This window comes from Pseudopipra pipra, chromosome 16, assembly GCF_036250125.1.
Source record: "Pseudopipra pipra isolate bDixPip1 chromosome 16, bDixPip1.hap1, whole genome shotgun sequence".
Taxonomy (NCBI): Eukaryota; Metazoa; Chordata; class Aves; order Passeriformes; family Pipridae; genus Pseudopipra; species Pseudopipra pipra.
This window is the reverse complement of record NC_087564.1, coordinates 2,367,749-2,394,822: the sequence shown is the minus strand read 5'-3', so window position 1 is coordinate 2,394,822 and position 27,074 is coordinate 2,367,749. Positions and strand designations below refer to the sequence as shown.

Here is a 27,074-nt window from a genome sequence, read left to right as displayed (position 1 = left end):
GCCAGATTATCAAAGGAATGGTAAAAGGCAATTCTATGGGCTGATAACATACGAGTGCCCTTGAAGCACACGAGGTGAGGACAGTGTCACACAGGGGAGGGCCCTCAGGCACCATCCTGAAAACCTTAAAAAACATAAACCATGCAGAAATAAAATTACTGAAGTTGAGGTGGTGGACAAAGTCATGGCAGGTGGTACAATCCTGTGCACTAGATCCTCACTGCAGCAGTGCAGGACCCCGACCACGTTCCCCTGGCGCGGAGCGTGCGGGGCTGGGGTGACACTCACCTGTCCGGGCACAGGGACACGTAGAGCAGGATGAGCAGCACTGCTCCCACCACAGTTGCCAGCAGGGATCTCATCCAGGAGCTGAGCTGGCAGAAGTTACAGTACTGCACAATGGTGATGAGAATGGCACAACACATGAACATGGTGTACTGCAACAGAGAGAGAGAGCGAGTCAGCGGCTGCCCGGCGCCCTCGGGCACCAACGCCAGGGAGAAAGGGGCACAGGGAGCAGAAGGGTCTGATTCCATCTGTGTTATGGTGCATCAGGAGTCAGCACGTGAAGATGGACATCTTCCCTTCCAAGGGCAAGGAAACCTTTAGCACAGGTAGTTGGCCACAGTTTCCCCCGGGTGGAGTTTTGTATCACTGCATGACACGGTTATTTCAGCAACTTTCAATGCCTCCAGCTTACCTTTGCAAAAAGTTCAGTGCCTCTTCTTGTTAAAACAAAATAAAATTTAAAAAAAAAGGTAAATATTCATGGCAACCTCCACTCCACTGCTGGGGTTAGATCCTGTCTGTTTTAAACTGAATATCGAAATTCCGCTGCACTGAAAATGTGGATTGCAACTTCACCCACCTGTCTGTTTTTAAAAACACTTCTTAGGGGACACTGTCACACTGATCAGCAACAGGGGAACTCAGGTTGAAAAGAAAAGATCTGCCTTGGAAACAAAAGGCAGGTATTGGTCATTGTCAATGGACACTTTGTGACACGACCACTTGTGCCAATTTGCAAGGACAATTTTACATTTTCTGTTCCAAATGCCTGATCTCAAACTCCCTTTCCCTTTCCCACAACTTTATCAGAAAAAAAAAAAGGACAGGCAGGACAGACACATTGCCCAGAACACCTTCATGTCCCTGAGATACAATCCTACAGTGGTCAAACCTCTCAGGCTGACGTGCCAATTTTGGTTTTAGCAAGAATATTCACGACCATCCAAGCTAAAACAGAGGCTCCACACTTGCATTAGGGAGTTCTGTTCTAGCTTTATGCTGTGTTTTACAGCATGAAATGATCATTCTCTCCCTTTCTTTTATTTTTAATAACAATCTCTTCATTAATAATCTCTTTTTTGTTTAATTTTACATTTCCTGTACAGCTGAAGCACAGACACTTGCAATCCTGTAGCACAACAAACAAACATGTGATTCAGAACAGACACAGAGTATGGGAAAAAAACCTTACATACTTTACCATTTGTAAACCACAAGCACAGTTGTTGGTTTTTTGAAATGACTCAAAAACAGATAAAAGGAGTTTCAGAAGTGTCCATAAAAAACCATAACTTAAACTTACTTTTTTCCCCCCATTTCAGGTCTCCTAAAGTGGCAGAGCACTGGTTCTCACTCCAAGTGATGCCCCAGCATGAAGCCAGCCTATAGAGGGTCAGGATGTGCTGGATTTTACTATGGATGCATGGCTTTGGAAAGTTTTTTTTTTAATGGCTGTTTTTTTTGTTAATTTTCATTTTAATTATTTTATATCCAGGGAGGGTATAAAATGCTATGAATAAAAAAAAACTTTGCAAAACCATGTCATAGTAAAATAGGACACTTACCTGACCCTCTATAGATTGACTCCATTTCCTAGAGGTCCATGAGTGTGGAAACACTGAGCACAAGCCGAGTTGGGACATCTCTTGGAGAGGGAGCCAACAGCCCCACGACTCTGGAGGACCTGCAAGAGGAAAGAAAGCAAAGTTCATTCTCAGTTTGGTGATGGAAATCACCATTTTACTGCTGCTGCCTCAAGTGTTTCGACTCAGCCTGTCCTGAACAGGTATTGAGAACACACCAATAAAGGTTTTTAACATTTTTTATTGTTTTTAAACATTTGGAGAGATGATCAAGGATGGTGATGAATGGGATGATATCAAAACCAATGGATAGATTTGAAGGTTTTTGGGTCCCTTCACTTTAAAGAAGACATTCCTACAATTGATTTACTGATAATCATGTAGGAGGAAGACCATCATTAAACTGAACTAACAAAAAATAAATTTCCTGCTTAAAAATTCTTAAGCAAAGTTCCAAAAGGTGGAAGCTGCAGAATGGTTTTAAACATGGGATGTAACAGAATGTCAAACACACTCTCCTGTGACTGTGAGAACCACGGGATATGTGTTTAAATCAGCAAGGACCAAAAAACACGTGGTCACATGTTCCCATGGAACAAACACTTCCCAAAAGCCAGGAATAAGCTGTGATAGGAAGAGTGAGGAGGATCTGGCCATTACCTACACCCAGAGCCCTGAAATAGGAAGAGCTTTCTGAAGCAATTCCCTGAAGCTCCTGGAAAGGATCACTGTGGTATGAAGAGAAACTTGCAGAGAAACAAACTTTCATCTCCAGTTTGAGGCCATTTTATTCACAGTTTTAAAGACGTGATTTTATGCTACAGTTGGCCTTTAAATTAAACTGTTCTTCCCCCTTCTCATCACTGCCCATGGTAGGGGGTTGGAAAGAGATGACCTTTAAGGTCCCTTCCAACCCCAACCATTCTGGGATTCTATAAATTCACAGAATTTACAGAATTTATGTGAAATTCTTTGAATATTTAACCCCTTGTTCTCCCCTTCTGAATGCTCTCATTAACAGAGACATCAAATTCCCTGTGGATCTCTGTGTCTGGGCTAAATATGCCCATTTCTTTCTGTTCCTTTTCAGAAGGCAGGTATTGCATTCCTTTGACCACTTCCACAGCTCCTGCAATGATCATTTCTAGGCACTCAGAGCTCTCTCTCTCCTTTGAGTTCCTCCATCTCACTCTGCAAAGCCCAAACACCCATCACTAATACTGTTCTCATCGCTGAGACTCAGTAACCACACAACATGTCCACCTAGAAACTCCAAATCCAGCCTAGATCCACAAGCCTGATTTAAACTCCTTGCACTGTCTGGAATAAACCCCTGCAGAAGTGCTTGGTCTAAGAAAAAAAAGGTAGGTAAGTCACAGGCATTTCAAGGTTTGGCTCTCCTCTTTTGTCTGAGAGTTTTCAAAGCAGCCGTGACCGTATTTACATAACAAACCAGGAATTCCCTCATCCACAAAGCCCTCTCCCTCCAAGGGATCTGTATCAAACAGATGTAAAGGCGGGGAGGGGGAGGGAGGCGGCAGGCAAACAGCAAGCTTTGTTCCATCCAAAACATCGCATTACGGAACGGAGTTCGACAACTTACATGTATATTTGTTTCAAAATCAGAGGTGAAGTGTGAAAAAACTGCAAGAGCTGGGAGAGAAACCAGGATTGCGCCGAAAAAATGTCGAGGCAGCCAGCCAGATATCACCTCCAGGAGACGCTTGGTGCAAGTCATCACCTCCTCCAGAAAGAACGCCATCCTGGAACACAGGAAATCACGGAGCGGGGCGTTAACGGCAGCACATCACCCCCTGCCTCTGACCTACCTGCAGGAATTCAACTTCAGGTCCCTCACTTGGGCTGGGTGAGCAACCACGGTGTGTTACACCCACAGCACCTGCTGGTGATTCCAGGCAATAATCCACCTTTGCTGACAGATGACTGGGTGTTTGCTCCAGCACGGAGAGCCTCGGGATGGGGGCTTCGAGGAGGCAAACTGAAAGCCAGATTTCACTCACTTGGATGGTTAAGCACAGGGAAGACTTCTCTCCATTCATAAATAAAGCAGGCAGGGAGAGGGGAAGCTTTCACAAATTCAAATGACTGAAAATAACAGCAGAAATGTTTGAAAAGCAGCGCTGTGCACCCCACTAACAGCTCCAGCAGCCAGGGCTGTGCAGCTCCATCCCACTGCAACCAAAACCAGTTCTCCCAGTTGCAACCACCCCGTCTGCAACCAGGCTCCGTTCCCTCTCATTAGGGAAGGGGAAGAGGAGCGTGGGCTGAGCTCTGGCAGCCTGGCAGGAGCAGAGCTGGAGAAGCAGTTGGGCTGAGCCCCTGGTGGGCCAGCTGGCACCCACCCCACTCCTTGGGAGCCAGCACAGCATCCCAATTGGATCCCACCCGGCACACAGGCAAGGAACGGCTCCCGCCTCGAGCTGCCGATGAAACCACGGCCCCAACCTGTGAAGAGCTGAGGGAGCCAACTGGGAGAGCTCTGGAGAGCAGCTCAGTGGAGATGCTCCTTAATGAGAGCAGCTCTAATTGCTGAAATGAATAAGGGACGGTAAAAGGATGCTCAATGCTCAAGGGCGTTGCATGGAAAACTATTATTTATCCACAGAAATAAATCCTTGGGATAACTTCCTTCTCAAAGCTCAACATTAGTCACTTGAGAAAAACTGCAACTGCTGTTCAAGTGCCTAATTATTTTTATGGAGACATAAAAAGGTAGTGGAGCACAGTTAGCTGCATCCAGAGCCATTAATGGGATGTGTGGAATTCCCAGGTTCAGTCCAGGCAGGTACTTCTGGACAACAGCAGAGCCCAAACAGTACAGAATTACACCTTTTTTAAACAGAGATGCTCACAGCTGAAAAAAAAAAGTATCACATACACTAAATATGAAACTCCCAATCTTCAAAGTTACATAAATTACCCCATATCACCATAGTTTTAAAAAGAGAAAAGCAATACACTTATTTTTAACCCTGTTGTCTGAAATACAAGGTTTTATGCTGGATAAAAGCCTGATACAAACCACCTGAATTCAAATTTCTTTATGAGAATTTGACTCTCATTCCACACCTTTAAATATTCATTGTTTATGGATGATATTTTAATTCTCTGGTCTGGACTTCTGTGAGTTTTGTGAACACAAGCATTTTTCGAAGCATCAAGAGCTCTCCTCTAATTTAACTTATTTAATTTTAATACATTCAAGCCTGGAAATTATCCTCAAATGCATTAAAAAGAGAAATTTGGGAGGATGGAATACACTGTAATACACCGGGATCCCACGAGAGGGTGCTCACAGATTTGCCAGTTTTCAGTTTAATGGACTTCCATTCACACCAAAAATTATACCTGTGTTCCATCAGGAAACAGAGCTTCCAACAACGCACTGAAATTTAAAAACTGGATATAGAGCAAGATAAAATTAAAAAAAAAAAAAAAAAGCTCTGCAGAGTAAGAATTTGGGTTTCTGAAGGGTTATAAAGTGTCCTACCCTGATGGCAGAACTGTCCCTGTGCTCAGTGACAGCCCTACTTTCTCAGCACCAAGTACGTCTGAAATCAAGTTCCTGCCTCTACAACCAAAGTTCCATTCTCCCAAAGCCCACGGACTGGGATTAGGATCCCCTGGCTGAAGTGTGGGAGAGGAAAGGGAATGGGGCTCCCTGGGCTGACCTGCCCCCCCAGTCTCTCCCAAGGCAGCTCGGCAGCAGCTCTGCCTACGCTCTCCTGGATCTCCGCATCGCTCCCATCCTGCCTGGCACAGGACCCAGCTCAGTGGCAGATACCCAGTGCAGCTCATGTCTCTCACCCCAACCCACACACCAGGGACTCCACTTCTCCAATGTTCCTTTTTGCCAAGCCTCCATGCCAGGACAAATTCCTGTGGGAACTATAGCAACAAATCCACCGGCGAACGCGCTCGGTTAATCCCGCGATGAGGACACTGCTTTATTTAGGCAGCTGTGTGTTTCCAAAAGGACAGTGCAAATTCCAGGGCAACATTTCTCCTGATAATCTTTACCTTCTTGCATTGATTTTTTCGGGCTGGTATTTATGGCAGAGCTCTGCGCTCTGGAATTAAAGGACTGAATTCCCATCCTCAGCAGGGAAAGCCGGTGGATCCAGCCCAACGCTCCCAGCACAGGAAGTCAGGAGTGCATTAAATCCAGACAGCAGTGAGAGCTGCAGACAGATTTAATGGCTACAGGGCAGTATCAGTAAATAATGCAGTGTCAGTGGGCAGCTCAACGGGGCTTAAATGCTGAAGCTTCCGAGATGTTTACACAAGCTGGAGTTCAAATTAGTAACTTTGACATAAATGATTAATGGCTAATGGAGACTGTTACCATCATTTCTGTATTTACTGGCAGTTTAAAATCAATTCCCAGAGTTCGAATCAAAAGCTTTTGGCACAGCAGCAATTTGGTGGGATATTAAATACCAGATGTTAGAAATAAATAAAGGCAAACAGACTCCATTGTTTTCCCCGGCATCAGGACTCTGTATCAGTCCTGTTAACAGATCTGGTTCATTAAGCTCGGGATGCAGGAAACAATTTCTGCTCCTGGTCACTGGGAATTTAGGAAGATCCAAGTGCTTGGCCACAGGGTCTCTCTGCTGTGGACAGACTGTGGGTGGCACTTCAGCAAGGCTGGGAAGGTGAAGCACCAGGAAAAGGGCAGTTCTGCTCAGTCAGACAACAGCACAACTTCCCACTCCAGTGTTCCACTGCACTCGCTTGCTTCATCCAGGAGATAATTTGTTTTGCTCTCTAGAAAGGCCCTTTTAAATTCATGAATCAACTTGAAGTGCTCCCACCTTTCACTCTTTTGAACAGGGCTGAAACACCCACTCTCTGCCCTCAGCTCCTCACCCACAACTCTTCTCTGTAGCACATCATCAAAAGCAACATATTTTTCGTAAACAAATTCATTTATGGCCAGTTTTACTCAAGAACTATGTGTCAAAATTATCTAGTTAACAAAACCCCTGTATTTACACAAAAATAGTGGGCAGCTATCTTTTACCTGCATTCCTGCAGACCCACTCCTCAGACTCCCAAGTGAAACCTTGCATTTGTATGTTCATTGACATTTCCCAAGTCTTTTTTTTATAAAAAACCAGAATTTCAGGACCTCTTACGCTTCAACTGAACTTGTCAAAGTAGTTACACTTCAAGTGGGCCGAAGGATATTCTTTACAGAACATGTACAGAGCAGGAGATGACATTTTCCACGTGCTCACAAATGAAGCACCAATTTTTGCGTGCAGCTTTATACAATTAATTTTCAAGTGGCTCTTGTGTTAACAGTGGGATCCTCATCTACAGGTACTCCAATAATTTATTATCAGACACTTCAGGGGAATCAAAACATCCTTCTCCCTCGTAAGCTTTGCTCCATGAGGCCTTCTGCTCTCCCAGAACTCGAGTTTTGTTTCTCCTTGCCCAGGCACAGACAGTGCTCCCCTTCCCTCTCCCTCAGCTGGACTGAGGGCTGAGCCACAAGAGCCAAGCAATCCTTGCTAGGCTGAGTCCTGGATTTAATTACAATTTAGACTGATTTAAAGACAGGGTGTTTCACATCACGATAATGAAAATACAATGTGAAACTTAGGCAAGAATTTTCTGGTCTTAAAATAATCCCTTTTCCTGAAATCCTGGGATTGTGCCCAGCATTGTAGTCCGATCTCCTCCCTGCAGATATCTCGCTGGTATTCTGTGATTGTCATTTGGGATGACATTTCTGCACAGGAAGTTCTGCACTGCATAATGAGTGGTCAGAGGGAGCAGTCCTCACTCGGGAGAGGATTTGAAGAGGAAAAATATGATTGCCTTCTTTCTGCTCAAGGGAACCGTACAGCAGTGTGTGCCCCAGGAGACTGGGGTGGCCCAAAAGTCTATCTTATGTATTTACTAGAAAACAAATATGTATTATAAATTCAAAACAACAACAAAAAACCCCCTCCAAACCCAACTAGACACCTTTTCTTACCAAAGCTCCACCCAAATACACCAGTGTCCTTACATTTAAAACTGAAAACCTGCCAGAAAGCTTCTGAGGTTTTTCACCTACAAAGCCTGCTCTGTTCAGGTGAGGTCTGAGACTGTTTTCAAGCAGGTACCCTGGGTAGGACCAGCTCAGATCTGAGATGACCCTGGATTTGTACCGTAAGAGATTTACTCCGGTGTTACCTTAGATGGGATGATCAGAGTTAAGTTAAATACAAATTAAATCTCGTTAGCAGAGGAAAGATCACGAGTGTGAGCCCATGGCAGGAGGTTCCAGCCAGGAGCTGGACTCAGTGATCCTTCTGAGCCCCTTCCAACTCAGAATATATAAGTGCTAAAATACAGAGTGATTTGCAGACACCCCAAGAGACATCTGGGGCCTCAATTTCTACGTCCCTACTCCTCAACTGCTGGTTTGACAGAGAGGGCAGGGAAGGGCAGCTGGTGCTTCTTCCATCCAGCAATTCCTGGTTCCCAAAGTAACCAGGAGAATTTGTGGGGTCTCTGGGTTGACCACACAGTGCTGCACTGAAGCCAAACCCCTGCACAGCCACACACGGCTCAGGAAGGCAAAACTACTTTGCCAGTTCTTGACTATATAGACAGACTGAAAACAACAATTTTCCTTCTCCTTAAGAAAACCATAAACCACCAATTATAGAACAGGACTGCAATAAAACCTTATGTACCTACCTATAAATATTTCCAAGATTATAGCAATAATTTTTATGAACGGACAAAACAAGAAAAGGCAAATGTAATGCAGCACTGGGAAAACAAGTGGGAAAACCAGTGAATTGAAAAATACTAAAACGAAGCAAGAACTCACCTGAAAAGTGAGTGAACACAACTTTTCTCCAAATAATCTGGATAGCAGAAAGTAGCTCTTCAGCAAAGTGGGTGTTGAGCTGTTCACAGCTGAACAAGTTCATGGCCACCAAACCCAGACCACCTGCTGTTGGTGAGATGGCAGAGCTGCCTGGGCACACTGAAAGTGCCAAAACAACTTCTCCCCCACCCAAACCAGTGTGCAGAGACTTCTGCAAAGGGGAAAATGCCTTTCTGATGCAAGAGAGAGGACAGAACATGAGTTAATCCATTTTAGGATACACTACAATGACAGCCCTGCAGTTCAACCATCTCCCAGTACAGCTCTTAACACCTTCTGAATTTCCAGGTTTTCTAAAAATGATTCGAATTGCAACAATCAAATACCCCCACTAAGAAATACCACCTTTAAAAGCATTTCCACTGTTCACACATGACCTCTCTTCACTCTCTGTGCCAGCTTTGATGTAACACACATACATTTATATGCTCATTGAGGTACAAACTTCCTTCAGTGGCTAAAGCACTAATCCAGTATTTTTACCTTGACCTTGTAAAGTCAAAATAAGAGTGCACACTGTCATCTCTTGTTTCTCTTGAAACAGCAGCAGAATTCCTTCCAACTTGTAATTACAGGAGCATTTTGACTTACACATTCCTGACAGATCTGCAGAACTACAAGTGAGGACACAGGTTTCCACACCCCCCCCTTATCACACTCCTGTGTCAAGGGAAAACGGGGCTGAGGAGGGCACAGTGAACTTGCTCTCACACGTACACACAAACAAACAACTTATTAATAGGTCCATCATCTGGGTTAATTACAGGTTACACGGGGTATCTGCACAGATCAGACAACACACCCAGGAGAGCATGAACACTGAACACACAGACAACTGCTGGTTGCTACACCTGGATGTGTGAGTAACCCCTGGAACCCCTCGTTCCAGAGGAAGTTACCACAGGAGCAAGGCCTGCAGGTGTCCTCAAAGCCCAGGACACATGTCCTGTGGGTGACTGGGTACCAGTGGGGAATGTGGAGTCACTGTTAAACAGCCAAGCCTTCCCCTCCAAGGGCACAGGAGGGGCTGAGGGGCAGGACAAGGATTCAGGGACTGAGGATTCTTTGCTGCTGTGTGGGGCTGGCACTGCAAAGTACCACTCCTGCAGAGACAAACCAGTGCTCCCTTCCCTTCAGCAGCAGTGCCTATCCCCCAGCCCTGAATCCAGGGAAATGCTGCCCTCCAGTTACGTGTCAGACAGAAAACACAAGCTCTTACGACATTAATCCACGGAACCTTAAAAAGAAACTATTTCTGGACAGATGCAATGTGACTTTAGCAATTTTTCTTCTTTTTTTTCCTTTGAGAGAAGGTCTGCTCTTTGCACCTCTGATACATGATTTCAGCTTTAACCCCAGAACGGTGTACTGTTATCTAGGAATTTTGTGGGTGGGTTTGTTTGAAGGACAGACAAAAGTTTCCTGTTGGGATTCTGATGGCCCTGTGAGGGGAGGCCCATGGGGCATCCCAAGGAACAGTAAGAGGTGCAGGCACGGTGTGCAGATCCCATTTCCCTAAGTGGCCTCCATCAGAGCCACACTTCATAGAATCATAGAATCATAGAATAGATTAGGTTGGAAAAGACCTCCAAGATCATCAAGTCCAACCCCCTGATCCAACTCCAATTACTATATCATGGCACTAAGGACCATGTCCAATCTCTTTTTAAAAACCTCCAGGGATGGTGAATCCCCCACCTCTCTGGGTAGGCCGTTCCAATGCCTGATCACCCTCTCTGTAAAGAATTTCTCCCTAACATCTAACCTAAACCTCCCCTGGCAGAGCTTGAGCCCATGTCCCCTTGTCCTACTGTTGGTTGCCTGGGAGAAGAGACCAACCCCCCCTGGCTATAACCTCCCTTCAGGGAGTTGAAGAGAGTGATGAGGTCGCCTCTAAGCCTTCTCTTCTCCAGACTAAACAACCCCAGCTCCCTCAGCCTCCCCTCATAGGACTTGTGCTCAAGTCCCTTCACCAGCCTCCTCCTGCAGTGCCTGCAGCCAGAGCTCTCTCTGCACAAGATCTGCCGCCAGCCTTGGCTGCACCGACGCTGCTCTTCAAACATCACAGCCCGTCCAAGCGTGTTCCTGGGGGGCTGTCAAACAAGATGTTCCCGAGCCAGCCACCACCTCAGCTCCCCCTGCCATTCCCAGGCTCTGTTACTGGTTATTTACCTAATGGAGACGACGAGGGACAGCACTTCCAGCAGGATGGCGACGACGAACACCGCGACGGCGGCGGGGGGCGGCGGGGACGCCACCATGCCGTGCTTCAGGAAACAGGTGATGGAGAGGATGAGGAAGACTGTGGTGGACAGGAACACGTCCAGGAGAGAGCTGAAGGTAGCGCTGGCAAAGGTCTTCACTGGAGCATTCTTCATGACCTGTGTGCAATACAGGGCTGGACATGAACAAACGCCACTCTGTTGAATTCAACTGGGTGATTAAACAGCAGCTCAAAACAAGTTGGGGAATAAAGAAGTTTTGGCCACTTCGTTAATCCAATGTAAGGAATGTTTGGAAACAAGAAGCAGAAGAGGTGGTGCCATGGCTGTCACAGTTCCCTGAGAAGACCGTGTTGAAAAAAAGCATTGGCAGCACAGCCCCCAGGCTTGAGGTGATTCTTACACACTATTATGATACAGAAATAAAATAACATGAAAATTGACTATTCTGTGCAAAGAAACATGAATATAATTACTAGCAGATAAAGCTGTGAGACATTTTCTTCAGTGATTTCAATTTAAAATAATAACAGATTTTACTTTTTAGCCTCGATGGGTCTTTAAGAAAACCCTCCAAACACCTCCCCACAGTAACAGCTCCTGTGGCAGGGTTCACATCTCCCTTTCAGACCATTAAAAGCAGCCACTGAGATTATGTGTAATCCAAATTGATCAGAACCCAGGACACCAAGTCCTGCTCTTCCATAACCCCTCACCACACATTCCCAGCCCATCTTGTCCTGGCCCAGTGCTTGTGCAGCTGTGCTTGTGCTACTGGGGACAGTCCAGCTGAAAACTAGATGATGAGCTCTACATCCCAGCTTACTGGGGTGAGCCCAGTTTTGGGACTGTCTATATCTGCCCAAGGGACCACAGAAAGCAAGTTCCAAAGAAAAACAGACACTATGTTATCAATGTCAACATGAAGGCACCCAGTTGGAGGGCTCTGGTTTCCTTTGCTCCTCAGAACACTTCCTGCACTCAGCAATACTGGGAAACAAACTAGTCCCTCATTTGTACCTCTCTGCAACCCAGTAAATTCAGCCAGCATCACTTCAGTGCCAAAATTACCTTGTAACCTGAACAGCAGCAGAGTGCTGTTCACACACCAAGTCCCACCAACTGAATTAAGGGAAGCAGCACCGTATCCCCAGGTGCCAGCGTTAAAGATGCTCTGCCAGGGCTAAGGAGTGCCTTCACTTCCAAACAAGAACAGGCTAAGCAAGCTCCTGGGAAGCAGAGCTGACTCTGGAGAGGGATCACAACCCAAGCATGCAGCTGGCACTGTGTAATTAGAGGGGAATTCAGGGGTGCTGGAAGTTACTTTCAGCAGCAGTTGACTGCCAGGCAATTAGAGAACTAGGAGTGCTGACAACTCTTTTCACTCTCCAAGAGAAGATTTTGTTGTTGTTTCGGACCAGTACTCTGCTAATATTAAGGCTTTAAAAGGTTTTTGCCCCAGTGCTGCAGAGTTCCTATTAGAGAGTGAAGATTCCCATTTCCAGGGAGATTTATATAATGATTTTTAAATTAATAGCTTGCTACTAACAAAATGCACAGACCTCATCGGTGCTCCTTCTAGGATTTCCCTACATATCCACATTAATAGGTCAATCTGTATATGTTTGGTTATTACTACTTCATTTCTCCTTCCAATCTTTCCATTGGAAACAACTTGATTTACTACTTTCTGTATAGTTTGCAAATTTTATTTTATATCTGCAAATAAACCAGTGTGCCAGGGGAAGTTTCTGCTTTATGCAGATACCACTAGACTATTTTGCTGCAGGATGAGTATGGAGTGAACAAAGTGAACAGACTGAACTGCAACACAACTGGGCTTTCCTTTGGTAAAACAAATTAGGTTAGGTCTCACCTGGAAGTATTGGAAAACAAGCAAACAGGGGCTATTGCCAGGGAGAACACGACAACACTGCCCAGAACTGAAAGCAATGAGCAGCAGAAGCAGAAATCCCACCTGCCCTCAGATGTAGGACATACTACATGGAAGAAAAGAAACCAACACCCACATTTATCCCAATGCAATTCTGCAGCTGGATGAACCAAACTAACAGTTCTGCACTGCTGGAAGGGAAGGGCCCATTCCCCTTCCTGCTGCCAGCTGCTTATCTTGGGCTGGCTCTGGCATCTTGGGCTGGCTCTGGCATCTTGGGCTGGCTCTGGCATTTGCCAACCCCTCCGAGAGCTGCTGGTTCCACGAGGCTGAAAACAGAGGGATGGGAAAAGAAAGAGCCCCAGACAGAAAAACAAACCATGAATATTTTATGCTGGGCCAGTAAATGAGCTGCTCACAGCAGGGAAGGCTGGAAAGCACCAGAGCCATTAGGAGGAGCAGGGAGGAGGAGGAACAGGGAGGAGGAGGAACAGGAAGGACAGAGCAGAGCAATTGCCTTCTTCTGGCAGCAGCTTTTCAGCTCCTGGTGAAAATGCAGCCTCAGTTCTAACTGACACCTAATGTCACTTTATGTAAATGCCAGCTCCTATCAGCCAGGCAGGGATCTCCACTGACATGGAAAGCCTGTGATATTATTAGCCCCCGAGGGAACTGAGGACTTGTTACACTCGCTGCAGAATCCTGAAGAGAGCACCGAGTTCCTCACAACTGCTCCTTACAATTCCACAGGGTTTCTGAATGCAGCACACTTATGGAATTAGGGCATTTGAGCTCAGCAAGGGTTTAGGTTCCACAGGGGTAACCATGGGGCTGTGACTTGACAAAAAATCAAACTGGAAGTTGCCATTCTCAAAGCTGGGATATTTGATGAGGAGGCAAATAGCATTTGGTCCTTTACTTTCATCTCAACATGGTTCTCTGGCCGACGTAGAGCCTTAAAACATTAACCTGAACATGGAGAAAAGGTGAGTGAGAAGTAATTAGTGAACCTTGGTGGACTGTGAAAATGGATTTCTAGCCCAAATGTAAGACTAGATTTGGGGTACAGGGTATGTTGATGCTCTGAGGGCTGGAGCTGCCCTGCTCTGGAGACAGGCTGGGAGAGCTGGGGGTGTTCACCTGGAGAAGAGAAGGCTCCAGGGAGACCCTTGGCAGAGGGTGAAAAAAGATGAGCTTTAAGGTCCCTTCCAACCCAGACCAGTTTGTGATTCTGTGATAAACTGAAAGGAGACTGTTTGCAGAGGCAGCAATACCAGTAGTAAATCACATTTGACATTTCATGACCGTTGTCATCAACTACAACGAGATGTGTTGAAAAAAACCCCCAGAAAATGACAGAAAGTTTCTCAGATGGATTACAGAAGGAAACCAATGTCAGGAGAAACACACCTCTTCCTGGTAGCTTGTCCTGTAGGTCATCTCCAAATCCTGATCCAGGAAGTTCAGGCTCAGCTTGTTAATAGGTGGTTTAAAGAAATAATCTTTCATGAGGCTAAAAAAAAAAAAAGACAATATAAACATCAGTTTGTTCAGCTGTACCTCTTTCAGACCCCCCCTAGCCTGTGGTTGCTCTTTCTAGGGATGCTGGACCTTGGCTTTGAAGTTCCTTTGGCTTTTCTCTGCTTTTGATCACCAAAGTACCCCCTTAGTCACAACACTCACTCAGTCAAAGGAAATATTCCACAAAAAAAATGAGAGAGCAAACTTTTATACTTGCAGGAAGAGACTAACAAGTCCTTCAAGAAACTTAACAGCTCTCACTCCAGATGACTCCAGATAATTGCAATATAAGCCAGCAAACAGTAAAGGTTAATTGCTGCTACAGAGGCACAAGCTCAGGAGACACGTGGCTGCGGGATATTTGTGCCTTGGGTGGAATTCTATTGCTCAAAGCAAGCCAAGGATGACAAAGGTGACAAATTGTTAGAGGAAAAAAACCATTGTCCCTTTTAGAAAACAGCAGTTTCTTGTTATTTCAGACACTAAAATGACTCAGTAACTCGACTGGTAAAACACTCCCTTAAGAATCTGGGCTGCAAAGAAATGGAACCTGAGGAGGCAGAGAGCTTAGATTTACTGTTGAAACAGATGATTTAAAATGACCAGAATCATCAACAAAGCCAGTGACAAATAATGACACCAGCTCAGGAGGGCTAAGGGACCCAGAGGCAGCATCCACCAGAGGGTGTTTATGCCCTCCTTCACCTCCTCTTCCAGTGTCAGGTGTAGAAATGTCCTGTCATGGCATGGCCAGGCTTCATGAACGAACATTTAGGCAGGTGCAGAAAAAAATCAAAATAAACAACAATAAGAGGCTTCAATTATTAAAGTGTTGTTTATATTTCCGATCCTCTGGAGGAAAAATAGAAAGTTGAGTTTTGCATTAGCTGTAAGAGGTTTATGAGTGAAGTTTCCTAAAGATAGCTCTGCAACTCCTCTTTTTTTCTCTCTTGAGCAGGTGTCAGAGAGCTGAAAGGACCTGACTTAGAGATGCACATGAGGTCAAACTCTCAGCAGATGAAGAAGATGAAAGATCCTAAAGAGCCTCTTTCTGGGGGAGGCTGGTTATGGGGTTTGTTCCTGTTTAACTTTGCCGAACTCTTGGCAGAGGGGTTTTCTGGAAGTACAGGCTCCCCAGCACACAATGGCATGTGGGAAGCACTTTTTTTAAACTGAAATGCAAGACCAACCAACCACAGATTCTTAGACTGATGCCAGAGAAGACAAACGACTCTAACCATGAATGTGGCTGATACTTTATAACCTTGGCCAATATATTAAGAACATCAGGATGCCCTGAAAGAACGACAGGACATTCACCTGAGCCACCCTTCTGTCTGTCAGTATTCCTTGCCTTCGTTCCTCCCCTCTCTTAGATGTTTCTAAGAGCATCTTATATTAAGAATTTTGAAAGCTTTTGGTTGTTTTTTTTTTTTTTTTAAGATTGTTGAATTCCCTTTCTTCCTCCTCAACAGAGGACGGTGATGTTGTGCTGGATGATGTCAGAGGAACAATCCAGCTGCCAGTGCAGCACGAAACAGAAGGTGCAACAGGATGGAAGGAGGGAGAAGGCAGCATTCCCAGTGCCAATCCAGCTCCATGTCAACCCACGTCTGTCCCAGAGAGGAAGATCCCACTTTACTTGACTAAACAGTCAAGTACATAATGTGCTCCCCAGGAGGCCACTGTGCCTCCCAGCACAGGGATTTGTGTGTTCCCCGGATCAAGCAACACTGGGAAGTGGGAGATGAAAGAAACAAACAAATTTTAAAAGTATTTAAACAGGAAGCTGACCCAAGGAGGGGATGAAGGGCTGCACAGAACCCAGTTCTGGGGGAGCTCCATACATCCCTGGGGCTGTGCTCTGTAACTCTAAAGAGATTACTGGAATTGCTGCCCTGATCAGTTCATGAGTACCTGTTTCTTGTACTTCAGGAGGTTTATAACCTAAGGAATACCTATTTTTTCTTGGAAACAAAAATCCCAAACCAGAGAATCCTTTGAGGATATTCCCAATGAAACTAAGTTCGAACATTCTGTACTCTTACAATGCAGTTTTCTTTTAAAATACACACAGTAATGTGCAGATTACAATGAACAGTATTTTTATAGTGATAGTAGTAAAGCCAGACTCAAAGCTCAAACTATACCGTTTGTCAGATATAGAGAAACAAGCTGTAAGAACTGATAACTTTTCATAAAAGTATTCTTCTATAATTACTAATACAAACATGCCACACTAAGACTGTCTTCATTACTATTATTTTTAAAGGCAGTGCTGAGGTATCAGCTCCAAGGTGAAATCTCAGCATGCAAAGAAGCTCCCAACCACACAGCTAAAGCTCCAGAAAGAGACTGGAAAGGAAAAATATCACCAGTGTCCAGCACTTCCTCCCAGGCAGCTTCCTAATGCAGTGTCCAGGCTCCTGAATCCCCTGAGGACACGTTTACCCTTCCCAGCTCTCCAGGAAGCCTGTGGGGTTAATTTATGCACCTTAGCATCATATCTGGGTTAAGTACTTTCTGTCAATAGGAATCCTGTGGAAATTGCTGCCCAGTGCTCAGGGAAAGTCACTTGGCTGCTGCTGGGTTTGCAGCAACGTCAGACCAATGCAACAAAACCTACTGAAAATGGGGATTCCTGTAAAACAACACCTCGAATTCCACATCCAAAGATCTTCACAGATGCTCGATTCGTCAAGACCAACAATTATGTTTTATAGCAGGGGATCAAGAACACTTTTAAAAGGACTTATTCCATATAATTTCTCATTGAGAGATGTTGAAAAGATCAGAGTAAACCAGTAGGCTTAAAGCATTTTGCTTGGAGCTAATTAATCAGAAGATTATTTTTGGAAAGTTATGTTTACATGAACTGAACTCGGCAGAGAAGTTTCCGTGGCAACAAGAAATGGCCCACTTAATATGGTAATGATGATATTTAATTGAGACCAAAAAAGAGCCAGGCTTTGACTGATCTCAAATCACAGTCCTGCTTCTTCCTTTTTTCCGACTCAGAGAGAATTATCCACTTTGGGAGTGCAGGAGGAAAGCACCGGGAACACGAGAGCTTGAAGTATCTTCAGCAGACCGAGGGCATCAATTAATCTACTTCTATAAGTTAAAGTTTGCAGTGTGCTGGTTACATTTTAAACAACAATCCTGTTTGTTCTTGCTGATTTCTGCCAACACTTGGGCTTTCCCGATCTGACTGTCTTCTAATATTTGAAAATATCAGCTAAACACCAATTCTCAGCCACCAGTGACAGAACACACAGAGAGAAAAACAATAAAGGAACCTAAGCTTTAACTGAATTTGAGCACAGGAGAAAGGTAAACTGAGAAAACCTGGATAAGAGATTGGAGAGGGACTCCTGTCCTTCGCTGTCACCTCTCCCTGCCTTAGTTATGCTTCCAGTTCAGGTGATGTGTCCCTGTTCCAAGCAGCCCAGAGTCCACACAAGCACACAGCAGTTTCAAGGATATTTAGACAAAACACCCTCAATTTGAGTGGAAGCAGTGAAACAAAAACAAGAATAGCCATAGATAATAACAAACTCAAGTTATCTGTTTAGTTGCTCCAGTCAAGTCACTGTCATAACAGGGGATATATCATTCTGTGCTTATAAAAATCCCACACTACTGAATTTTGGACAACATTTCCTCTGCCCAAAATCATTTTCCTTTGTTTGAAACAGAGCGAGAAACTGACTTTACAACATGTAAGGAGGCAGCAGTTGCATGAGAATTCTCTCCTATTAATTCTGTTTCCAAGCCCAGCATGATTTCTAGGTGTTAGTCACACAATGTTATCAGCTGTTGTTCTTTTGCTACACAAAAATGTGAGTTTGGTGGTTGAGATTTTCTGTTCCACCGTGAATTGCAGAGGAAGGCACAAACTGCGTGCATGTAGAGGACGTTTGATTGTCGAGATAGAGCTGAACTTCGGGGCAGGTGATTTAAAGAGCAATTTCCTTTCCCGAGGTTCCACCGAAGGAGGACTGCTCACCATGGAAGCAATGAAAAAAGTGGCTTTGCACATTTCTAAGCAGAATGTCTCTGATATCAAATTCCTACGGTGGTTTAAGCAGAATAAAGACTAAAATCAGAAAATGTAGGACATGTTGTATGTTAACAGTAATTAGACAAAAAACCCACACAAATAAAGACTAAAGATACGGGACCCTGGTACTGCCTTTTCACCTTTACAAGATTTTACACTCCATTTTCCTTACCTGTCCTCTTTAATCACATCCACAAAGTGAGCATCTGTCTTTTCTCGGATATTTTTGAACCTCAGAGGGAGGAGAGCTGACTGATCCAGGCTCACCCCGCCCCAGCGGCCTTTCTCCTGCAGCATTTCATACAGAGAGGTTTGACTGTTGCTGAGCTTTTCCTCCTGTGGAGGACTCAAAAGTCCATTCTGAGTCTTGGGACTGTGTCCTCCCGGAGCCTGGGTGGCAGAAAGGAAAACATACACAGGGAATGTTAGTGGTTGAGAGGGCAAACAGACGCGATTCCAAGGAGCAAAAGCTGGAAGAAGCTCTTCCTCAACACACTGAGTTCTGACCCGACCACGTCAAAGACCGAACTCCACCTGCCCTGAACCCATCCACATCTCCTCTGGATGTATCTCCTCCACGTTCTGCAGGCACATCTCTATTTAGGTGTCTTTTTTGCTTTTTCTGTACCAACTTTCCAAGGAGCAGGAAACGATGTACATTTTCACACAGGCAGTGACAACGAACCACAGGCCCAAATTTCATTCCCTCGTCTTAAGGTTCAGATTCCCCTAAAAAGCTTTTTAAATACCCACGTCAACTGTGCTGACTTTCCACAGATCATGAGACAACTCACTCTGCCAGCCCTTGCTGATCCTTCCTGACCACTACAGCCCTGCTGCTTTCCCAGAGCTTCCTCCTCTCTCCTACCTGTGGGAACAGCCCTTTTGTAAATCCCATCATCCTACCAAAAAAAAAAAAAATCCTACAAATTAAACTACATTTTCTTCACTGACTAAGGCATACTTCTTTCTGGTTTTCTTCTGCCTTTGTATTAATTAAGACTGCAGTGTTAATTCTGACACCAGCCTGCAACACAGCTTAGGTACAGCATCACCAATTCTACTTTCATTTGAGAACACAAATTGCTTCTAACCAAAAATCATTCTATTTTCATGGAGCCTGGAGTTCCTTCTTTTACATTTTGTTTGACCTAGACCAATATGCACTGAAGCAATTCCAAAAGAATTAGATAACTAAGTGTGGTTAGAATGAAAATGAACTGCAGTTAGTCAGGATCATTTTCAAATGCAAACACAGAGCAAACTTAGCATATTTGAATGTTCATCTCCCCCCTCCACGTCTTATCACTTATCATGCAGCATTTATCCTCATCCTGAAGCCCACTCATGACAGAAGTTTCTCCATTCCTGCCTGAACAGCTCTGACAAGCTCCTCCAGAAGACTATTCTTGGATGCCACCGCAGTGACCATAAATAAATACCATAAATATCATCACCACCCCAACCACACACTGAAATATGTTACTGACATTGTAAAATCAACTTAGTTAAAGTTAAAAAATATCTGGTTGCTGGCTGCCCATGCAAAATTAATTCAATTTCCTCGTGTGATCTATCCTGTGAAGCAAACAAGGCACATGAACACAGACAGGTAAAGTGAGAGGTGCAGGCACGACCAGGGGAGATGCAAAGCTAATGGAGCAGCAGGAGAACCTCGTGCAGGGAGGAGTCAGGAACCACTCAGGCTTGGCTCCCTGTCACAGCCAAGACCTCAAGAGCTAAAGCCATAACAAGGTGTGTTGGAATGGTTCCCTGGAGCGACAGGAAAAGCAGGAGGGAGGTGGGTTGTGCTTCCCCTTCCTCCCTCCCAGGGGGCCGGCGGGATCCTTGGGCTGCCCCCGCGGAGGTGTGAGCCCGAGAGCTGGGAGCCAGGAGATGGAAGGATTCCCAGTCTAGTCCCTTCTAGCCCTCACAACAGTTGTTTTGGCAGCCTGCAGGTGTTCACTGCGCAGCGACAGCAGCTGAGGAAGGAATAGGAAATTGGGTAGTTTCCTTGGTGTGCTGCCAATGCTTTGCTACAGACCATAATAACCAGGAGAGAAAGGTGATTTCAGCCACACATATCCCACCAGGGGCAGACCAAGAGCCCTCTTGGATGGAGAGGTGCTGCCTGGGACAGAGGGACACTCCCCTGTAAGCCAGAGGCATGAGGACTTCTCACATAAAAGGTCACCATGTTCTTTCTTTCTAAGGGAAAACATTCAGCAGCTTCCGAGCAAGGCCTCCTGCATCCCTCCCAGGTTATCCAGCCTGCTCAGAGGGAACACAGCTATGGAGCACAAGGCATCCTGCAGAGCCAGGTTTGGAGACAAGGAGAACTAACAAAGGCAAAACCAAAGAGAGCAGACCAACAAGCTGCTACTGAAGGGTTTTCTTTCTTTGGTGGGGGCTTTTTTATATTTATGCTAAGGATTGTATTTGCTCAGAGCACTTCCCAGAACAACCTGAGGCCTAAAGAAAAACTGAAGGTCATAGTTACCACCTTTTTTTTTTTCATAATAAAGTGTCTTTCTCCTCTTTCTCACCCCTGCAGCCACTTGTTACTTGAAAAGCAGTAACTGAGAGAACACAGTTTTTGCTATGATCAGCTCAAATAAAAGATCTGGACTCCTGTGCACTGTCTGCTCTCCCTGCTGTTCTTTAAGATCATCTGAAAAATGCAGTGAAAATTTCTGCTCCTTCAAAGAAGGTCAGCATGGACTTTCTCTTCAGCTCCTTGGCAAAGGCTCAAATCCCCAAGAAAATTCTTTCCTTCAGTCAGCTCAAGGTTTCCCTGTGCTATCTCCACTCTGTTAATCTTTAGAGGCAGGGATTAGAGTGTGAAACTGTTTGTGTAGGAGAAAATCCCTATTTATTAAATGTTGTTAGCTCCAGTGTTACTGTGGCTTCTGAAGGCAACAGGGTTTGCTTGAGAACTCAGAGACCTGATGTGAGAGTTTCCTCTCATCAAAAGATAGGGAAGCTCCAGAGGCTGCTGGGACCCACAGAGGTCCAAGGATGTGGTCAAACATCAGTAACATTCCCAAAAGGCAGGGGACATGAGGGCAGCATGTGGCATGGGAAGGGAAGAGACTCCAGAGATGGGTAGAGGGAGCTTACGGCTCCTTCTCCCGAGAGACCTCAAACTTCAAGGAAGATTTGGAAACCAAATGCCACAGTAACTTTGTGCATGTGGCTGTTCTTGAGGCTCTCAGTTAAAGAGGCATCCCAGACTTACTGGAGAGCCACGTAACAGCTCCAATTTTTGGCTGAGTAATAACCAAACCAAATCCAAGGAGGACGTGCAATTTGGTCTCCACTAACATGTTTCTTCCAGCAAAATTACAGCCCTTTTCCTCTGCTCTGCACAGACCTCCTCCAAGCAGGGTCAGATGACTGGCTGATTCACACACATGAAGCCAGTACAGCTGCAGGAGGAAGGAACTTAAAGGATAATTCCAATGAAGACATCTCCTGACACCAGGCAGTCGGTACCTGAGGACAATCTCTGTTTGCAGTTGGATCCTGGAGATCCCTGGCACGTGGGCAGAGGCAGCGTGGAGAAGAAACATCTCCTGCCCACCTGTAGATCTCCCAGGGTTTTTGTCTTAAAGATCTCGTGCTGGTTTGAGAGCAGTATGTGCTGGCCACTCTGCTCCACCTCTCTCAGGGCTGAAGGGATTATTATTTGACTCTTTTCTTAGGCTGTTTCCTGGGAATCCTGGCACAGAACTGCTGTGTAACACACCCCTACAGCCCAGTAAGGCAGGCCTTGCTTCTGAGCTTACAATTCAGGCATGAGACAACAGGTCAAGTACAGACAGAGAGCAGAGAGACAAACACAGAGTAATTGAGTGGCTGAGCAGTGGAGTAAGTGCTGGCAAGGTTTCCAACCACCTTTATAGGCGAGAAAAGCTTTAAGCCAGACGTGAAGAACAAGACTGTTGTCTCAGAGTGTGTTTATGAAGTGATTCGCTCTGAGGAGGGAAAGCATTAAACTTATTGAATATATAACAGCCAGGTGATGAGCACTGGTCCCCAATCTGCATTTAGGCAGGAGCTTAATGTTCAGGAGGGAGAGGTGACAGGCAGAGCAGGGGCTGTGAAGGCCACAAACAAGATGACAAACAAGCAATGTGTGGAAAGGCAGAGGAAGAAGTAGGTGGCTTCAGGAAAGCAATCATGGCAGCAGCAGCACGAGGAACATGTGCTGTATCCGTTGGTCAGAAATGGATGCAAAGTGACTGAAAGCTGGGAATTTCAGCTGTGTGTCTTAGAGCTGCAATGCAGGAGACATTGGCAAGACACATCACTTGTGGGGAGGTGACACAGCCCACTGGGGTAAGGGATGGAGAGCCTGGCAGTGCTGTTTGTGCCTTCTCAGTAGCCTCAGTGTAACTGAATGAGTCCAAATTTTAGGTCCTTCTCAGTATCAATCTGAGCCCATAAAATTACTTAAAACTCTGAAAATTGAGGCAGGGGACTTGAACGAAATTTTAGAACACAACTGCTCAAAATCAAAATCCGTTCTGCTGCTCAAGAGCTTGAATAAAGGAACAGCGGAGCAAAAATGAGAAAGCTGAGGGAAGCAGAGAAATAGGGGAAAAGAAGGGGAGTGAGAAATACTTAAATTACCTTTGTACTGTTTTTATGCTCATCCTGACAACCATTTTGGATAGCTCCTTCCTCTACGCTGACATCGCAGTGGGGAGCAAGGGTAGTACTACATGAAGGGCAAGGCTGCAATGAGACAAAAAAATTTTAGCCAGGAATGTTCTGGTGTCCTTGTAGTATTATGCAATTTGTAATTCGGTCCACTTGTATACTTGCAGCATGGTTAAAAGATAAACAAAGCTACAGAATGGGAAGCAGGGAGCAAAACTTGACTGGAACAGAATGCACCGTTTCAAAAATAAATCACAGATTTGCTGTTCACTGGAGCTAAATCTAACCCAGGAAAGCTGCACTAGTGCAAGATCACAGATACACTGTAATCGCTGCATACTAGCACAGGACCTCCCCGAGGGGAGTAAAACGCTCTTTAGTAGGTGGAGTGCAATTTTCTTGTGTAAAAACTGCCTGCAAAGGGACCTGAATGGCATTAGGAGTGAAGACTTAGCACAAAATGCAGCAAAATCCAGAAAAAGCACGAAACAGGGCGATGCATTACGAGCAGTACAGGGAAATGGAAAGCAACAAATCTGAAACTAAGGAAGGGAAATACTTTTTCCTACAGAGCTGTAAGGCAGGGGAGTGGAGCTCGGGCTGTCGTATGTTGTTGAAGCCAAACACTCAGCAAATGTCACAGGGAACACGGAAAGCAAACCCATCGGGATTTGTACCAGTTCCAGGTTGCGCGTTTCGGAAGCAACCTGAAACGTTGCACTTGAGCTTTTAAAACAAGATAATTCCTTCGAGTTAAAATGTGATCTTCTTTAGGGGAATGAACCCCAGAATTATATCTTCGAGGTTCTTCGCTCTCTCCTCCAGTCCTGCCAGGATCCTGCTCAGAGCACCCTGTGCTTGAGCCCTCTTGGCAACTCCCCTGCTCTGGGGATGGTCACTGCGACCAGGCTCACCAGAGCTCTGCTGATGTCTGGGAGGGGATTCACTCAGCACCCTAGTAAGTTTTTCAGAAAGCACTTTGAGCCTTTTGTCCCAAACTCAACAGCCCATGTTCATTTTAGCTGTTTTTTCTGGACTCAGGAGGGGCACGTTCAAGTCTCTCTAGTCTGTCATTCTCCTGGTCCAAACCCACAACTTCTGCCTTCGGGTTCTCTCCTGCTTTCAGAGACCAGGGTGTTAAGTCTTTTCAGAACTGACTCTTCACCCAAAACCCCTTTTCTCTCTCTGGTGTCATGCCTGAAATTGAATCACCCAGAATGTTTAATCTGCAGGTGTTTCTCCCAGCCCACTCTCCCTGTGACTGCTGGCCCACCTCACCACTCACCAGTGCCTCTCAAAGGCTTTCGTGAAGACCCTGAGCCTTCTCAGAAGCCAGCAGACCATCATATCTGCTGTTCCTCAGGGGCACAGTCCAGGTTGGTGCACTGAAATTACTCTGAGTTTCCTATCTGGCATCAGAAAAGCAACTTATGTCCACTTCTGAACCTGCACAGTTTGAACAAATACCAGCACAGCTGAAGAAATTACGAAGCTGGTTCTCAAACGGTTGTGTTTAAAAATAATCTCGGACTAAATGCCAGGAATGTCTTGACCACTCTGTGGAATAATGCCTTTTATTAGATGGCTTGAAAAACAAACTGGCAATGGGCTAACAAGCCCTCTAAACTCCTAGAGGGTTAGTTAATAGATTTATCCATGGCAGAAGTCAGTTAATGGCAACAAAAACCAAACACCTCCAGCAATAAATAAAGAAAATACTCCCTGTTTGATCCTGCTAATAAATTAGGAAGGCCACCTCAAACACTCAGCTCTCGGGGTTAAACCAGGAGGCAAAGGGCTCGGAAAAGCAGCCTGACCCTTGGGAAGAGGCAGAAGTCCCTCTGTGTTCAAGTGAACATCATTAAGTTCCTTCTCTATTGCAGGCACTCACAGGGCTCCGTGTGCTGTGGCCTCACTGCCATGAATAAAACATTAATGCACTTCCAGCAAACACCCAGACAAGCAAAAGGACCTTCTGTTTTCATACCAAGCAATGATTAAAACATTTTTACAACAGCTTATGATTCCCTGTCAAGTGAGGCATTTCATTAAAGATAATAGGGAAAATAAACTGATACCCAAACTGCTTAAGCAGGTTACAGCGTTTTCTTCAAAAACCAGCTGCTATTACAGACTTATTATAGTTTTAGCCTCTGTCTTCACCATTTTAATTACATACATGCACTGTATTGATATCTGCACTTACTGCACTTTGCAGTTAAATGAACTGCAGATACACCAGAGGAGGAAACACGATTCGTTTCATGGATCAAGTACTGTTGCATTCTCCCTCCTGACTTTCCTTGACATTTGTTCAAGACCCAAATGTGAAAGTCATCCTTGGCATCCAATATGGCCACTTATTCCCTTTAAAGCAAAAATATTTCATCTTGCCTGTAATTTTGCCCCGCCTGCTTAAGTCTCTTTTGCAGAGCTGGAGTCATCTCCTCCTACACTGACACTGTTTACAGCTTTGTATTTAAAACAGTCGCATATAAGTCATGATTCTTTTGCAAATTATTATCTCCAGACCCTACCAGTGAGCTGCAGGCTTTAAAAAAAACCAGCACACAAACCCCCAAAGAAACCCACTCCTTTTCAAAAATTGTGCATGATCTGTGATTAAACTGCAGTCGTTCTTTGTGGACGTTTTTTGATACATGTATTTATTTAAACTGAAAGAGGGTAAATTGAGATTAGATATTGGGAAGAAGATTTTTACAACAGTAGTAAAACACTGGCACAGGTTGCCCAGAGAAGCTGTGGCTGCCCCAGCCCTGGAAGTGTCCAAGGCCATGTGGGAGGGGGCTTGGAGCAACCTGGGCTGGTGGAAGGTGTCCCTGCCCATGGCAGGGGTGGAATGAGATGAGTTTTAAGGTCCTTCCAACCCAAACCATTCCAAGACTCTGTGACTGTAACAGCAGAGAGAAGGCTGGTGCACCTCCACCCTTGTGCTGTGGAGCCTGGAATATCTGTACCTGGCCATGCTGTGAGAGGCAAAGACACTCTGCACTCCTGTGCTGCAACTACAGTCTCAGAACACATTTTTAAGCCCGTGCTCAGCACTCACAGGATTGCTCCACCACTCCATGGCATCCACCATACAGATGCTTATCAGACCCCAGGGAATTCACAGAATTCAGAGCACAGAATTCACTCCAGCTCAGTGAACTGTGAGGCTGCTCAAGGAATCCCTGGCCAGACGAGCAGGGCTCAGGGTGATGAGTAAAACCAGGCACCCATACAGACAAACTCTCTGCAGTAGCTGTGGCACAACAGGGTATCCAAGGCAGCTGAAAGCTGGCACTTGTCCGAGATGCTCCTCTGAGCAGCTTCTTTTAGCTTCTCCTTCCCTCACTCAGATAGTCACGCTGGCACTTCTGCACTGCACAGACCATCACTCAGCACTTAAACACTTCAAGAGCCAGGAGCTGCACTTGGATGATCCTTGTGGGCCCCTTCCAACTGAGGATACTCTAAACAGCCATTAACACCAAGCAACAGCCCCAGAGCAGAAAATCAGGGACTAGGCAGCAAACAAAGCATGGTGGGGCACATATGTGCTCCACATCACGTATCAGCTGCTCAGGGACAGTGGTGCAGCTGTACCTGCAAACACAGAGCTGATCCTTAACAACAGAGTTCATTTTGGACCTGGATCATTTTAACAAGTGCCACTGTAAGTTTGTATATAACAGCCTTGGTCAGTCCTGTACTTTGCTGTTGTTTCAGGGTCCTCAGTCACAGCCTCCTCTGCTGCCTGACATTCCCAAGGCATCCTCACTGTCCCTCAGAACAGCACCCTCAGCTCCACTGCTTTGTTTCATCCCTTCTCTTTCCCTTCTGCTCCAGAGAGACAGCTCAGCAATGCTGCTCCAATTGGCACATTCTTCCTTCACTGCTTGAAATGAAGGGGTTT

The 27,074-nt window shown here is 45.3% G+C and overlaps 1 protein-coding gene across 2 annotated transcripts in view; it reads right to left on the bottom strand.

Moving 5' to 3' along the window:
- Positions 1–27,074, bottom strand: part of ADCY9 (adenylate cyclase 9) — an 86,030-nt gene that overhangs the window by 10,558 nt on the left and 48,398 nt on the right. The window contains exons 3-8 of one of the 2 annotated variants that reach the window (XM_064672613.1): positions 23,126–23,230; positions 18,663–18,880; positions 14,317–14,419; positions 10,963–11,171; positions 3,475–3,634; positions 289–437 (exon numbers count right to left, since the gene is read on the bottom strand). In XM_064672613.1, coding sequence (XP_064528683.1) covers positions 289–437; positions 3,475–3,634; positions 10,963–11,171; positions 14,317–14,419; positions 18,663–18,880; positions 23,126–23,230 — 944 coding nt within the window. The remainder of the gene's footprint in view (positions 1–288; positions 438–3,474; positions 3,635–10,962; positions 11,172–14,316; positions 14,420–18,662; positions 18,881–23,125; positions 23,231–27,074) is intronic. The other variant, XM_064672614.1, reaches the window with a different exon arrangement.